The sequence below is a fragment of the Sorex araneus genome, chromosome 5 (assembly GCF_027595985.1).
Source record: "Sorex araneus isolate mSorAra2 chromosome 5, mSorAra2.pri, whole genome shotgun sequence".
NCBI lineage: Eukaryota > Metazoa > Chordata > Mammalia > Eulipotyphla > Soricidae > Sorex > Sorex araneus.
Window position 1 is genome coordinate 109,335,120 of NC_073306.1, and position 15,505 is coordinate 109,350,624.

At 51.9% G+C, this 15,505-nt stretch overlaps 1 protein-coding gene across 2 annotated transcripts in view; it reads left to right on the plus strand.

Annotated features, from left to right (window-relative positions):
- Positions 1–719: 719 nt before the first annotated feature.
- The window catches only part of HKDC1 (hexokinase domain containing 1), a 47,259-nt gene continuing 32,473 nt past the window's right edge, over positions 720–15,505 (plus strand). For both annotated transcript variants that reach the window (XM_004617114.2, XM_055139507.1), the window contains exons 1-4: positions 720–1,349; positions 9,789–9,951; positions 14,225–14,373; positions 14,476–14,595. In XM_004617114.2, the coding sequence (XP_004617171.1) occupies positions 1,287–1,349; positions 9,789–9,951; positions 14,225–14,373; positions 14,476–14,595 (495 nt within the window). In that variant the 5' untranslated portion in view covers positions 720–1,286. The remainder of the gene's footprint in view (positions 1,350–9,788; positions 9,952–14,224; positions 14,374–14,475; positions 14,596–15,505) is intronic.

The window sequence follows — 15,505 nt, forward strand, 5'->3', positions numbered from 1 at the left end:
CTGCAAACCACAACAGCAAAAAGGAGAGAGAGAGCAAAATGGTGGAGTGGGGGGAGGAAGGGGTGGGAGTGGGGGAAGGGATGCTGGGACCATTGTGGTGGAGACTGGGCACTGGTGGAGGGATGGGTACTCGACCATTGTATGACTGAAACACAAGCACGAAAGTTTGTAGGTACAATGACAACTGTACCTCACAATGATTCACTAATAAAAAAAATTGGGGGGCCTTTTGAGTCACACCCGGCGATGCACAGGGCTTATTCCTGGCTCATGCACTCAGGAATTACTCCTGGCGGTGCTCGGGGGACCATATGGGATGCTGGGAATTGAACCCGGGTTGGCCACATGCAAGGCAAACACCCTACCTGCTATGCTATCACTCCAGCCCCCCACTTTTTATTTTTGTTATTTTTATTTTTATTTTATTTTATTTTTTGCTTTTTGGGTCACACCCGGCGATGCTCAGAGGTTACTCCTGGCTCTGCACTCAGGAATTACCCCTGGCCGTGCTCAGGGGACCATATGGGATGCTGGGAATTGAACCTGGGTCGGCCGCGTGCAAGGCAAATGCCCTACCCGCTGTGCTATCGCGCCAGCCCCCCCCCCTCAATTTTTTTTTCTTTTTGGGTCACACCCAGCGATGCTCAGGGGTTACTCCTGGCTTTGAACTCAGGAATTACTCCTGGCGGTGCTTGGGGGACCATATGGGATGCCGGGGATCGAACCTGGGTCGGCCGCGTGCAAGGCAAATGCCCTACCCGCTATGCTATCGCTCCGCCCCCCCCTCAATTTTTTTAAAAAAAATTAATAATAGGGAAAAAAAAAGACTAGGCTGTGGAGCAGAAGAAATGAGAATTTCCAAGAGGAGAAGGAAGGATCAGAGGAAAGTCTTGAGCCTAAGCTTACTTCCTGAGCAGTGCAACAGTCACAAGTGGCTTCATTTAATTAATGCCCAGCCTCTCAGAAGGCTTTTCCTCGGCAGCGCGAGCGTGTGGCTTAGCAATAGCAACAAGATTTTGTGGCACCCTGCTCTCGGAGGGTCAAGCGCCTCATCACTGGATTCCCTGCCTCTCTCTCTTATCAGACGAAGTGTGCCGGAGGGAGGGACCAGAGAGCAGGGCAAAGTTTAATCATTAATCGGGGCAGCCTCCAAGTATTTTATCGGGAGCACCTAGCGCCTGTGGAGGTCTCCAGCCTGAGCAGGAAGTGGGCTGCGTGCAGGAGCCGTGGGAGCCAACCCTGAACAGAAACTTCTGACAGGCTCCAGAGAAACCAGACTCGGGAAAATGTTTGCAGTGCACCTGACGGCGTTTTTCTTCAGCAAGCTGAAGGAGGATCAGATCAAGAAGGTAAGGACTCCCGAAACCAAGAGATGTCCGATGAATGCTGGGATCCAAGAGGGTGTCAGACAGCTCAATAGGAAAATTGCAGGGAGCACAGGCCAGTAAAGGCTTTTAGAGGGAGAGAGCAAGCCAACCTCCTATCTTGTGCGTGGCATATTGTCCTGAACCCTGTATCTATTCAGAACTCTCTGACAGCATCTGGGAAAGGGGTGAAAAGGTCTTTAGAAAGGTGAAGATTTTAGGAAGCCCTAATAGTGCTTCTTGCAAGAGTTATTTGAGAGTAAGAGTAGAAGAGTAATTTTAAAAGTCCTTCCTTCCTTCCTTCCTTCCTTCCTTCCTTCCTTCCTTCCTTCCTTCCTTCCTTCCTTCCTTCCTTCCTTCCTTCCTTCCTTCCTTCCTTCCTTCCTTCCTTCCTTCCTTCCTTCCTTCCTTCCTTCCTTCCCTTCCTCCCTTCCTCCCTCCCTCCCTCCTTCCTTCCTTCCTCCCTCCCTTCCTTCCTTCCTTCCTTCCTTCCTTCCTTCCTTCCTTCCTTCCTTCCTTCCTTCCTTCCTTCCTTCCTTCCTCCCTTCCTTCCTACCCTCCTTCCTTCCCTCCTTCCCTCCCTCCTTCCCCTCTTCCCTCCCTCCTTCTCTCCCTCCCTCCTCCCTTCCATCCCTCCTCCCCTCCTCCCCTGCTTCCTTCCCTCCCTCCCTCCCTCCCTCCTCACTTCCATCTCTCTTCCCCTCCTCCTCTCCTTTCTTCCCTTCTTCCTCCCTCCCTCCCTCCTCCCTTCCATCCCTCCTCCCCTTCTCCCCTCCTTCCTTCCCTCCTCCCCTCTCCCTCCCTCCCTCCCTCCTCCCTTCCATCCCTCCTCCCCTCCTTCCTTCCCTCCCTCCCTCCCTCCCTCCTCCCTTCCATCCCTCCTCCCCTCCTCCCCTCCTTCCTTCCCTCCCTTCCTCCCTCCTCCCTTCTATCCCTCCCTTCCTCCCTCCCTCCTTTCCTTCCTTCCTTCCTTCCTTCCTTCCTTCCTTCCTTCCTTCCTTCCTTCCTTCCTTCCTTCTTTCCTTCCTTCCTTCCCCTCCTTCCTTTCTTCCTTCCTTCCTTCCATCCCTCCTTCCCTCCTTTCCTCCTACCCTCCTTCCCTCCCTCTCTCCCTCCCTCCCTCCCTCCCTCCTCCCTTCTATCCTTCCTTCCTTCCTTCCCTCCTTCCCTCCCTCCCTCCCTTCCATCCCTCCTCCCCTCCTCCCCTCCTTTCTTCCCTCCCTCCCTCCCTCCCTCCCTCCCTCCCTTCCATCCCTCCTCCCCTCCTCCCCTCCTTTCTTCCCTCCCTCCCTCCTTCCCTTCCTCCCTCCCTCCTCCCTTCCTTCCCTCCTTCCCTCTCTCCCTCCTCCCTTCCATTCCTCCTCCCCTCCTCCACTCCTTCCTTCCCTCCTTCCCTCTCTCTCTCCCTCCCTCCCTCCCTCCTCCCTTCTATCCCTCCCTCCTTCCCTCCTTCCCCTCTTCCCTCCCTCCTTCCCTCCTTCCCTCCCTCCTCCCTTCCATCCCTCCTCCCCTCCTTCCTTCCCTCCCTCCCTCCCACCCTCCACCCTTCCATTCCTCCTCCCCTCCTCCACTCCTTCCCTCTCTCCCTCCTCCCTTCTATCCCTCCCTTCCTCCCTCCCTCCTTCCCTTCCTTCCTTCCTTCCTTCCTTCCTTTCTTCCTTCCCCTCCTTCCTTTCTTCCTTCCTTCCATCCCTCCTTCCCTCCTTTCCTCCTACCCTCCTTCCTTCCCTCTCTCCCTCCCTCCCTCCCTCCTCCCTTCTATCCCTCCTTCCTTCCTTCCTTCCTTCCTTCCTTCCTTCCTTCCTTCCTTCCTTCCTTCCTTTCTTCCTTCCTTCCCTTCCTCCCTCCCTCCCTCCCTCCTTCCTTCCTTCCTTCCTCCCTTCCTTCCTTCCTTCCTTCCTTCCTTCCTTCCTTCCTTCCTTCCTTCCTTCCTTCCTTCCTTCCTTCCTTCCTCCCTTCCTTCCTACCCTCCTTCCTTCCCTCCTTCCCTCCCTCCTTCCCCTCTTCCCTCCCTCCTTCTCTCCCTCCCTCCTCCCTTCCATCCCTCCTCCCCTCCTCCCCTCCTTCCTTCCCTCCCTCCCTCCCTCCCTCCTCCCTTCCATCTCTCTTCCCCTCCTCCTCTCCTTTCTTCCCTCCTCCCCTCCTCCTCTCCTTCCTTCCCTCCCTCCCTCCCTCCCTCCCTCCTCCCTTCCATCTCTCTTCCCCTCCTCCTCTCCTTTCTTCCATCCTTCCCTCCTTCCCTCCTCCCTTCCATCCCTCCTCCCCCCCTCCCCTCCTCCCCTCCTTCCTTCCCTCCCTCCCTTCCTCCCTCCCTCCTCCCTTCCATCCCTCCTCCGCTCCTTCCTTCCTTCCTTCCTTCCTTCCTTCCTTCCTTCCTTCCTTCCTTCCTTCCTTCCTTCCTTCCTTCCTTCTTCCTTCCTTCCTTCCCTCTCTCCCTCCCTCCCTCCCTCCTCCCTTCTATCCCTCCCTTCCTCCCTCCCTCCTTCCCTTCCTTCCTTCCTTCTTTCCTTCCTTCATTTCCCTCCTTTCTTCCTTCCCTCCTTCCTTCCATCCCTCCTTCCCTCCTTTCCTCCTACCCTCCTTCCTTCCCTCCCTCCCTCCTCCCTTCTATCCCTCCTTCCCTCCTTCCTCCTTCCTTCCTTCCTTCCTTCCTTCCTTCCTTCCTTCCTTCCTTCCTTCCTTCCGTCCTTCCTTCCTTCCTTCCTTCCATCCCTCCTTCCCTCCTTTCCTCCTACCTCCTTCCTTCCCTCCTTCCCTCCCTCCTTCCCCTCTTCCCTCCCTCCTTATCTCCCTCCCTCCCTCCTCCCTTCCTCCTCCCCTCCTTCCCTCCCTCCCTCCCTCCTCCCTTCCATCCCTCCTCCCCTCCTCCCCTCCTTCCTTTCCTCCTTCCCTCCCTCCCTCCTCCCTTCCATTCCTCCTCCCCTCCTCCCCTCCTTCCTTCCCTCTTTCCCTCTCTCCCTCCCTCCCTCCCTCCCTCCTCCCTTCTATCCCTTCTTCCTTCCTTCCTTCCTTCCTTCCTTCCTTCCTTCCTTCCTTCCTTCCTTCCTTCCTTCCTTCCTTCCTTCCTTCCTTCCTTCCTTCCTTCCTTCCTTCCTTCCTTCCTTCCTTCCTCTCTTCCTCTTTTCCTTTGTTTCGGCTTTTGGGCAACACCCAGTGTTGCTCAGGTCTACTCCTGGCTCTGTACTCAGGAATTACTCCTGGCAATACTTAGGGAACAATATGGGATGCTGGGGACTGCACCTGGGTTGGCTACATGCAAGACAAGTGCCCTAGTGTGGCACTGTCTCTCCAGCCCCTTGTTTTTCCTTTTGAGGACCTTACCAGGGCTTACTCCTCTCTGTGCTTAGAGACCATGTGTGGTGTTGGCAATCGAACCCAAGGCTGACTTCGGCAAGGGAAGCACCTCACTATACTCGCTCTCCAGTCCTATAGAGATTCTGAGAAACTGTAATTTGCCTGATTTCTTTTGTTTGTTGGTTTGGTTTTAGGGCCACATCTGGGGATGCTCAGGGGTTATTCCCGGTCTGCACTCAGGAATTAGTCCTGATGGTGCTTGGGCGACCAAATGAGATGTGGGGAATCAAATCCCTATTGGCCATATGCGAGCAGCGCCCTCCCCTCTGTACTATTGCTCCAGCCCCAAATTTGCCTGATTCTTAATATATTTGAAAGACTTGGGACTCAGGAATATTTTTTATTGAACAATAATGAAAATATTTACATTAGCCTGTGCCAGCGATATACTCTTTGTGCTGTGTGTTGTGTTGTTGCTTTGCCTAAGAATCACCTACAGAATTCATTTCACATGGGCCGATGAAAAATTGTCCCTCAACCAAAGGCCACCAGTGAGAAATGAGCCCAACCTGCCCAGGTGGTCATCTCAGCTGCCAGAGATGGGGGGGTTGGGGTGTCGGAGGGAGTTTAGCTCACAGCTAAAACTGGTGCTCCAGGCCAGCCTCACCTGTCCACTTCCAAGATATTTAAGGTAGAGGGAGGGGAGCCCCAAGTCCCCAGGAAGGACTCTTAACTCCCACTGAATCCCATTCACTGGAGAGAGGGCTGAGGCTGTAGAAAATATCATTATTGTTTTGTCCTCTGTGCCATTTGGGGCTTACTCATGGCTCTGTGCTCAGGAATCACTCCTGACAGGCTTGGGGGACCGTATGGTGTGCCAGGGATCAAACCCTAGTCAACCCTATACAAGGCAACTGCCCTTCCCGCTGTGCTATCGCTCTGACTGGTCATAGAAAATCTCAACACATTGAAGATCAGTCTGGCAATATACCTGAGTTTTCCTTTGGGGGTCACAGCCCCGCTCTCAACACCGCTTAGTGGAACCACAGCCTGAAGCATCTCCGCAACCTCCGGGACGGCTTCATGGCCCCAGAGCCTCCCCGCACAGTCTTCCTTTGTGCCTGTCCAGTCTCGCGTCTGATTGTTACACTCTGAACTCAGGCAGAGCCTGTTTGGCCCCCACCCCTGGGCTGCAAACAGGTCCATTGGGGCAGGGGAGGCCAGCAGGCTGAGAGGGGGCGGAACAGAGTCTGCGGAGCTTCGTAGCCACCTGGAGGTCTGTGGGTGATTTATGAGCTGTCCCAGATTCTGAGAACACTAGCTCATTCATGCGTCCGTGGGATGAAAGCGCCTGGACAAAGGCATGGCTCCGGCAAGCTTTCTCTGTTTCCTCTAGAGCTGCCGGCCAGCCAGCCCAGCCCAGCTCCACACTAGTCTCCAATGCAGCTTAACCCGCCTCCTCATCCCCACTTAGTTCACAAACAAAACAGAGAGGAAGGAAACTCCTTTGACACAGTCTCTCTCATTCGATATATTGACGTTATTTGACCTAAGGATGACATTGAACCAGGCCCGGTCCCCGACCCGCAGATCAGAGGGGAATGGGTGAGGCGTTCACTGTGTACTTTTTACAGTTCGTTAAGTCAACATTATGAAAAGCGGAAATGTTTCCACTGACCCCACTCTCCCACAAGCACTGTCATATTTGCCAGGTGACAACACTTGTCATGGTTTTTTTTTTTAATTTTTTTTTTCCTTTTTGGGTCATGCCGGCGATGCACAGGAACTACTCCTGGCTCTTCACTCAGGAATTACTCCTGGTGGTGCTCAGGGGACCATATGGGATGCTGGAAATGGAACCTGAGTTGGCTGCTTGCAAGGCAAATGCCCTACCCGCTGTGCTATCGCTCCAGCCCCTTGTCATGGTTTTTACGGCATATATTCTTTTTTTTAATTTTTATTAGTGAATCACCTTGAGGTACAGTTCCAAACTTATGAACTTTCACATTTGTATTTGATTTATATCCCTCCACCAGTGCCCATTTTCCTCCACCAATGTTCCCAGTATCCCTCCCCCCACCCCAACCCCAACCCCCACCATCCCACCCTGCCTCTGTGGCAGGGCATTCTCTTATGGCATATGTTTTACAGTTATGTTTATAGTAACACACAATCCTGAATCTTGTTTCCTTCCAGATTCTTATAGTGAAACCATATAAGGTTTACTTCTCCATTATCTTTGGAATAATTTTATTCGGGGCTCTGAAATTATTTACAATGAAAAATATTAAAATTTTATTCATTAATATATTCGTAATTATCATTTTCATTTAGAATATTTTTGTTTGTTTTTGAGTCATATACATTTGGCCTTGCTCAGGGCTTACCTCTGGCTCTGAGTTCAAGACTCACTCCTGGCACTGCTTAGGGGGTCATAAGTGATGCCAGGGACTAAAATGGGATTGTCTGCATGCAAAGCAGGTGTCTTACTTACTGTACTAGCTCTCCAGTTCCCCAGAATTATTGTTTGAGTGTCCTTCTAATGTTCATTTGAATCTGCCCAAACTTAACATTTTTCTTGGATATTCCCTACTTTCAGAAGCTTTGTTAAACATCTGAGATATTGCTCTGATAAGTATGTATGTATGTATTCAGTGTTCTCTAGCTTCAGAATTGTGTTCTAAGGATAGATTTGCAGAAGCAAAATGACTTGGTTTATGGCTTTCTCCTCATAACCTGGCACTTTGGACCAGGTGATGTCTAAAGTCACTTCCTGCCCATGTCTGTATCAGCAGCTCAGAACTTAAGTTTTTTATTTTTTCTTAACTTTGCCCTTCCTGTCCATTGTGTTGCTTATTGGCTCTGTGCTATAGAAGGTAATCACATCCTGCTTTGTCACAGGACGGGCTGGGTTTTCTGTCACTTAGCCACCTGCCCGGCCGCACGTAGGCCCGGCCTCACAGCCCGGCCCACCGACTGGGGTGAAAAGCTAGAGCTTTGTTTTGGTCTGAATCTAGGTTTGACCCTTCACATTTACGTACTCTACCAGGTCCCGTAGAAGATGATAAATAAATAAATAAATAAATAAATAAATAAATAAATAAATAAATAAAGGACAAGAAGTTCTTGTTAACTTGTCACCCAGCGTTCTAAGCGACAGTTCAGTTACTGTCCTTCAGAATAATTTCTAATGGTTTGAAAGGTCCTCATAACCCACTGCTGAGGGCCTGAGTGAAAGTGAGTACTAGGCCCAGGGGCCCAGGGGTCTGTGGGGCCTTGTGTGGTGCATCTAGTCCTCTGCCAAGCCCTGCTCGCTGGGAGCATATCTGCTTCCTGGTTTTCTTCAGGCTCCAGTGTCTGGGTTACCCTGCCAATCACACACACACACACACACACACTGGGGTGAACAGGAAGTTCTGAGTGAAGCTTGGCCTGGTGCCATCCACATTCATGTCTTAGCCCTGGAGACACGCAGGAGAGCTTCCTCCTGGGGCATTCGGGCTTCAACAGGCTGGGAGCAAGCCTCTGGGAACCAGATGGGAGAGAGGCCACGGGTGGCAGAAATAGGACACCTTTGCCACCCGCCCTATGCCCCATAGGAAACCCGTCCCAGGGAGACCTGGGAATCCAGGCCGCCACCCTGACTGATCAGCATTCACATGAGGAAGGACGCTCCTCTGCCATTGCTGATGGGACGGCCTCCTTCCCGTGGATGAAGGAGGGCCTCCAGGATTTCTGCAGCTTCCTTCTGTGGGGGCCACGAGGGGCTCTTGGTTCTGATTTCCTGGTTACTTGAATGACATCAACTCATTTTCAAGCAGTTTGAACTGGCTTTAAAAATTACACTGCAGGGGCTGGAGCAATAGCACAGCGGGTGGGGCGTTTGCCTTGCACGCGGCCGACCCGGGTTCGATTCCCAGCATCCCATATGGTTCCCTGAGCACCGCCAGGGGTGATTCCTGAGTGCAGAGCCAAGAGTAACCCCTGTGCATCGCCGAGTGTGACCCAAAAAAAAAGCAAAAAAAAATTACACTGCATTTTGGGGTCCAAGAGATAGTCCAGGGGTTAAGGCATTTGTCTTGCATGTGACCGGCCCCAGTTCAATCCTCGGCACCTCATATGGTACTGCATGCACTACCAGGAGTGGTCCCAGAGTGCCGAGCCAGAAGTCAGTCTTGAGTGAACCCTAGGTACTTAAGCCAGGAATAAGCTCTGAGCACAGCCAGGTGTAGACCCAATACAAATCAAGAATTTAAACTAATTTCATGAGAACAATTTCAATTTTTACAAAATGGAATTTGAAGTTTAAAAAAAGATTGCAATTGGAAACTCAATTTTATTATTATTACTATTATTATTATTGTTTTATTATTGAATCATTGTGAGATATACAGTTTCAAAGTTGTTCTTGATTGAATTTCAGGCATACAGTGTTCCTACACCCATCCCTTTACCAATGTGGAAACTCAATTTAGCTCTGAATGTCTTAGCAGCCAATAAATAAAGGAAAACATGTTTGGGTACATACTGTTTTTATTAAAAAAAAAGAAAGAAAACAAACAACCTTCTATATTTGGGTGTTTGAGGGTCAAATTATAGCCAGTCTTTTCTAGGGGAGAGACCTTGAACTTGAGCTAAAAATTCCTGATTCCTCTGAGTTTTTTCCCTCTCCATTGTCACCAGGTGTGATTCCCCCAAGCCCCCCCCCCAAAAAAACCCCACCAAAACAACAAAATGGAAGAATGATGGCCCAAAGAAAGAGATAGAACAGGAATTAAGGTGCTTCTCTGGCATGTGGCTGACCCCGGTCTATCCCAAGCACGGCATGGTACTCTGAGCATTACCAGGAGCAACTACAGAGCACAGAGCCAGGAATATCCCCTGAGTGCCACCAGATGTGGCCCCCAGCCCCAAATCCCCAAAGAAACACGAAGGAACGGTTCCTTCCTGCCCGAGTCTTGCTTCTGAGGCCTCAAGGCCCACCTTCCCTGCCGTCTCCTACATCCGGTTCTTTCGACCCCTGCCTTGCCCGTGGTGGTGAGGCGGCAGAGCGAGAGTCCCAGGAACCCCACGGCCCCGGAAGACAGAGCAGGGAGGCAGGGCCAGCACCCACCTGGCCGTGTGTCACAGGTCGACAGGTTCCTCTACCACATGAGACTGTCTGACGAGACGCTGCTGGAGATCATGGCACGGTTCCAGGCCGAGATGCAGAAGGGCCTGGGGAAGGACACCAACCCCACAGCGTCGGTGAAGATGCTGCCCACCTTTGTCAGGGCCATTCCAGACGGCTCTGGTGAGTGACCCCAGTTCCTCCCGTGTTCCTTCTTGGCTGGGGTATCCCTCAAGTTGCACCTGTTCCCAGACTTCCCTCTCCAGCCTGTTCCCCCTCCCCCTCCCTGTGCTTTCATGGCACGGGTCACTGACCGTTTCAAGCCTGAGTCCCACGGACAAATGTACCTCATCATTTCCCTGTCTGCCTCCCACACTTCATTCTCTCTCTAGCTGGAACAACTCAACATTGTTCCCTGGGTGACCCCCCAACCCCCCAGCTGAGCTTCCCATCTCAGGGTGACATTGCTGCCTCCCTGTGGGAAGCAGTCCCGGGCTGGGGTGGGTGCTGGTCAGGTTAATGGGGACACTTCAGGGAGTGTCTCCCACAGGGTCTGCGCGTTCTTCACCAAAGCGTCCTGTGCCCCTGACGAGTGTCTGGCGCACACTAGGCTGGGAAATATTTGTTGGATGAATGAAAAGAGGCATTTTCCTTCCGGTATATGGATTTGAGGCTCTCGGTCATGAGAAATGGGAGGAAGCAGAAAGAAGTCCGGCAATCTCCATTCTAGATCTGACTGTGTCATTCTGCAGGGACAGCTGGCAAAATGGCCTTTGGACCCGAGAGATAGTACAGTGGACGGGGCGCTTGCCGGCCCTGGGTTCAGTCCTTAGAACCATACCTAGTCTCCCGAGCACCTCTGGGTGTGACCCAGTTCCAACACACACACACACACACACACACACACACACACACACACACACTGCCCCCTGCCCCCAATATTTATCTTTAGTTTCTTCATCTGTAAAATGAGAGTGTTGTCCTAGGTGTTAGTTTTTTGTGACTGCTGGAACAAAGTATGACTAATTTAACAGCTAAAGCAACATGAAATAAAACAACATGAGTTTGGCAGTGGTCAAGTGGTCAAGCACAATCCCTGGGTCTGAGCCCCACCCGTGTCAGCCCTGAGCACCACCAGGTGAAAGCGGAGGGTCACAGGCTGCCCTGCCCCGCCCACGCTTATTCCCCTGCAGCTCCAAGGCAGGTGTTGGAGACGGTCTCTGGGCTGTGGTCAGGGCACTGGCGGGCTCTGATCCCACTGCAGACTCAGGGAGACCCATTTCATTGCCTTCTCCAGCCTCTGGAGGCCGCCTGAAGTCCTTGGATCTTGCCCCTTTCTGTCTTCAAAGCCAGTCGTGTGGCACCTTCAAATGTCTCTATTCTGACCCCTCTGTTGTCCCTTGCCTGCATTTATAGAGCATCTACAGGGAGCCTGGCAGGCAACTGACCTGAGTTCGGTCCCTCAAACCCACCAGAAATGACTCTGCCAAATGTGGCCCCAAAATATAAACAAAAAGAGTGACGATTTAAACCCACCCAGATAATCCAGAATAATCTCCCAAGTCGGATCAACTGCTAATAATTTCTGTTCCAGCCGAAACCTTCACTTGCCTCCTTTCAGAACTGCACACACTCACAGAACCCAGGGGTTAGGATGTGCAATCTTTGCTCTCTATGAAGTTCTAGCCTGTTCCTCTACTTCTGGCCTCTGGATAAAGCCGCACGAGGAAGGGCCTGGGTTCTGCCAGGCTGCTGCTCCACAGCCACTGAGAATCTGCAGACTCACGTGGTGCCCAAAGACCTTCCGGTGTCACTATTGTCTCCAGGTCACATGAGAGCCAGGATCGAATGCATCCCCTGTCTCAGGGGCCCAGAGCTCCACCCAGCTCCAGCAGGATTCTGGGGCTCCGCAGAGAGCAGGCAGTGAAATTTGGGGAGCCCTGGAGGGGACCTTTTTGCTTTAGCTGGTTCTGGGTCTCCCTGGGACAATGGCTGGGTCAAATAACCCAAAATGGGGAAAACTCAATTTTGGGGGGCGGGTCACATGTGGCAGTGCTCAGGGCTTCCTCCACTCCTGGTGGGGCTCACAACCGCTGGGTCAAATTGAGCATCATTGAAGAAATGGTGAGATTCCTGGAGGGAAAAAACAGAATGCAGGTACAAGATATCAGAACCTATAAGATCCAGGGAAAGCTGTACAGAGAAGGAGTTCATAAACAAGAAAAAAGTTCTAATTAACAACAGAAGCTCACACAACCAGAAAAACAGTGAATGAATAAAAAAAAAAAAACAGAAGGAAGGAAATAATAATTAAAAAAAAAAAAAAAGCTTGGCTCTGGCCCTGCAGGGGACCAGGAGCTTCTGCCCGGGGAGAGGGGCTGGGCCCTGGCAGGCTGGTGGGTCATTTCCAGGAAGTTCTTGAGTCCACAGGTACGGGCGTGCACGCATGGCGGCATGAGGCCAAGTCCTGCTGGCTTCCTGGCAGACTCCCCCGCCCGCCGCAATGCTGCGCCCCCAGAGAGGAAAGAGGGCGGACTTTGAAGTGCAGGATGAGCCTCCTGGCCTGCTGCAAAGCAGTGGGTGGGGCTTGGTCCAAAGTGAAACTGATCAAAGGTTTGGAAAGATCCTGCTTGCTCAGGTCACCCCACAATAACTCACCCACATCCCAGCAGGGTGCGTCCCTAGGACCAGGCGGTCACCTGCTAAGTCCCAGGTCCTTGCACTTCTCTCTCAGTGACACAGACAGGATCTCAGCCGCTTTGTCCTACTGCTTTGCAGGCTTGTTTGCCTCAGGATTTTCTTTTCTTTCCTTTTTTTCCTTTTTTCTTTTTGCCTAGTCTGGGCAGTGTCTAGAGGGCCCTGGGTGTCGTGGACCAGCAGGTTTGACTGAGTCCAGGGCGAGCACTGCAGCCCTGTGCTGCCACTGGCCAGCCGGCCTGGTGTGAGGATGCGGTGAGGGGGTTCAGGAGTGCTGATAGATTCCCTGGCCCTTGCGTTCAGCTCCTGTGTGGAACTTCGTGATAACTAATGAAACCAAACAGTACTCTCTGACTCCCTCGGGCCTCCTGCTTGGAAACTCTGTGTCTGGAGAAATCTTCCCCCCCCCTCTCACCGCCCCCCACCCCCGAGGGCTGGAGCGTGGTGGAGCCTGTGCGGCCTCTCAGGTGGAGAGAAGCACTGAAAGTGGCTGAGAGCACTGTTAGCATCCTGGGTTCGAGGAGGGATCCTGTCCTCTCTCTCGAGAAAGCCTGAGGAGGCAGGAGAATTTGGGGGTGCAGGGAGTGCTGATGTAATTTTCTGATGGGCGGGAGGTAGAGGGGGTTTCCCTGGGACTAGTCCCCAGGAATCTGCACTTTTTTTTTCTTTTTTATTTTATTTTATTTTATTTTATTTTATTAAATCACCATGTGGAAGATTACAATGCTTTCGGGCTTAGGTCTCAGTTATACAATGCTGAAACAACCATCCCTTCACCAGTGCCCATATACCACCACCACCAAAAAAAAAAAAACACCACACAGTACACCTCCCATCCCGCCTCCTCACCCCCTACCTTGTAACTGATAAGTTTCATTTTACATTCTGTTTACTTTGGTTACATTCAATATTTCAACACAAACCTCACTATTGTTGTTAGGAGTACCCCACTAGATTCAGACCTACTGTGAAGACAAATAAGGTCGCGCGGCCGCAGTAGCAGTAGCGGCCGCGCGGTTTTGAATTTCTGTGCTTTAACACGAAGTCCAGGGAGATTTCTTCCAGATATTAGATAATTGCAGGCTTGAAAACCCAATCTGTGGTCGTCTTAATATGGCGGCCACCGCGCCCTTCATCCCCGGAGAGAAAGAGGCGAGAGAGAGAAATAGCTTTCCCCTCCTGGGCGGGCACGGGGCCGAGGCTTGGTTCTCAGGCTGGAGACATTCTGCAAGGAGTTGCTCACACCGAAAGAGGTTTTGCTGGGTCTGGATTCACGCTTGTACAGCTGCGGAGAGGCCGCACATGCGTGCGGCCCCCGGGATCACATCTCGGCCAGGAATCTGCACTTTTGTGGAGAGTGATTGTTACTTTAGGAAGAACTGCACTAGGAATGGGGGAGATGAAAGGGACCAGCTCAGGGGAGGGAAAAGCAGAAGGATCCCCTAAAGATCCCAAGGGTATCTCAGCAACAGTGGTCAAGGAAACCTCACCCTTGGCCAGGTTGTCCCTCTCTCTGGGCCCGACAGCGCTTCTAGACTCAGAGTCGCTGCAGGAACATGCCTGGTGGTTTCCCTGAGAGCCCACGTCCCTGACCATCTGGGTCTCCCGCCCTGCCACAGGGCCCTCGGGTCGCCGGGCACACTTGACCAGCTTCAGCGACAGGCACCAAGGATTCCAGCACCAGACTGGCCACGCGTCTGACATGCATGGCTCCCTAATGCAGGGCTCAGACACCAACACCTTTGTGCTTGTTTGACAGAAAACGGGGAGTTTCTTTCCCTGGATCTTGGAGGTTCCAAATTTCGAGTCTTGAAGGTCCAAGTCTCTCAAGAGGGGAAACGAAGCGTCCAGATGGAGAGTCAGTTCTACCCAACCCCCAATGAAATCATTCGAGGGAATGGCTCAGAGGTACTGGGGCGCAGAGGTCTGGGGAGGGGAGGGGAGGCGAAGCATGCAGTGTGGGGGTGACCAGCCCTTAGCCCCTTGTCCTGTGCGTTCTCTCCGCTGCAGCTGTTTGAATACATCGCGGACTGTCTGGCAGATTTTGTGAAGACCAAAGGGCTGGAGCATAAAAAACTGCCCCTGGGCCTGACTTTTTCTTTCCCCTGCAGACAGACTAAATTGGAAGAGGTAAGGTCCACGGGGAGGAGGGAAGAAGCTACACAGGATTTGGGTTGAAGGCAGGGAATGTGGTGCCGCACCACCAAGGGGTCAGGCTGGGAACGAGAGAGAGCCGCAGAAGCTTCCCTGTTTGTTTTTTCTTTTTCTATTTTATTAATGGATTTCAGGGGAAGCCCACAGTTCAAGGGATTCCTTTGAAGGGGAGGTGTTATCTTATGTTGGTTTTCTCTACCCGCAGCATCTCCAGCATCATGTCTTGGCTTTAGTTGGTCTTTGATCGTTCTCCGGTAGTGGAAAGGCTGAATCCATTTTTTTCTTTGATTCCACACCATGAGGGAACTTACTGTCACCCTGAGGCCTGAGATAGACTGCACAGAGGGACTTTGTTTTTTGCTTATTTTACAAAGGAAGGATTGAGGAGGGGAAAGCAGTATCAAGGAGATTTCAGAACATAGTTGAAAAGTCTGTGTATAGTTTGCTCTGAAGTATCATTGCTTCTGCTGACTGGACAGGTGAGGCCCCAGGAGGCAGCGAAGAGAGGAGGCATCAGGATTGAGTCCCCAGGTTATTACACACCCCTCACCAAGAACAGGAGTCCAGGGAGAAGGAAGAAAACTCTTAGCCTGAAGTAGAGTTTGACTTTGAGAACCAAACTTGCACATCTTCTTGATCAGTGTGTGTGTGTGTGTGTGTGTGTGTGTGTGTGTGTGTGTGTGTGTGTGTGTGTGTGTGTGTGTATTGTTTCTCCATCCAGGACTTGGGGTAAAAATGGTATTACAAGCAGCCTCCTACCCTAGTTCTCACATTTTATCCAAGGGGACCCTACTCTTCATAGCCTCTGAAAGCAGCTGTTAGGGGGAACTTTCACTAGGTGTAGGGAAGAAACATCTGAACCGTCTCATGGGGATGCTGCATCTGC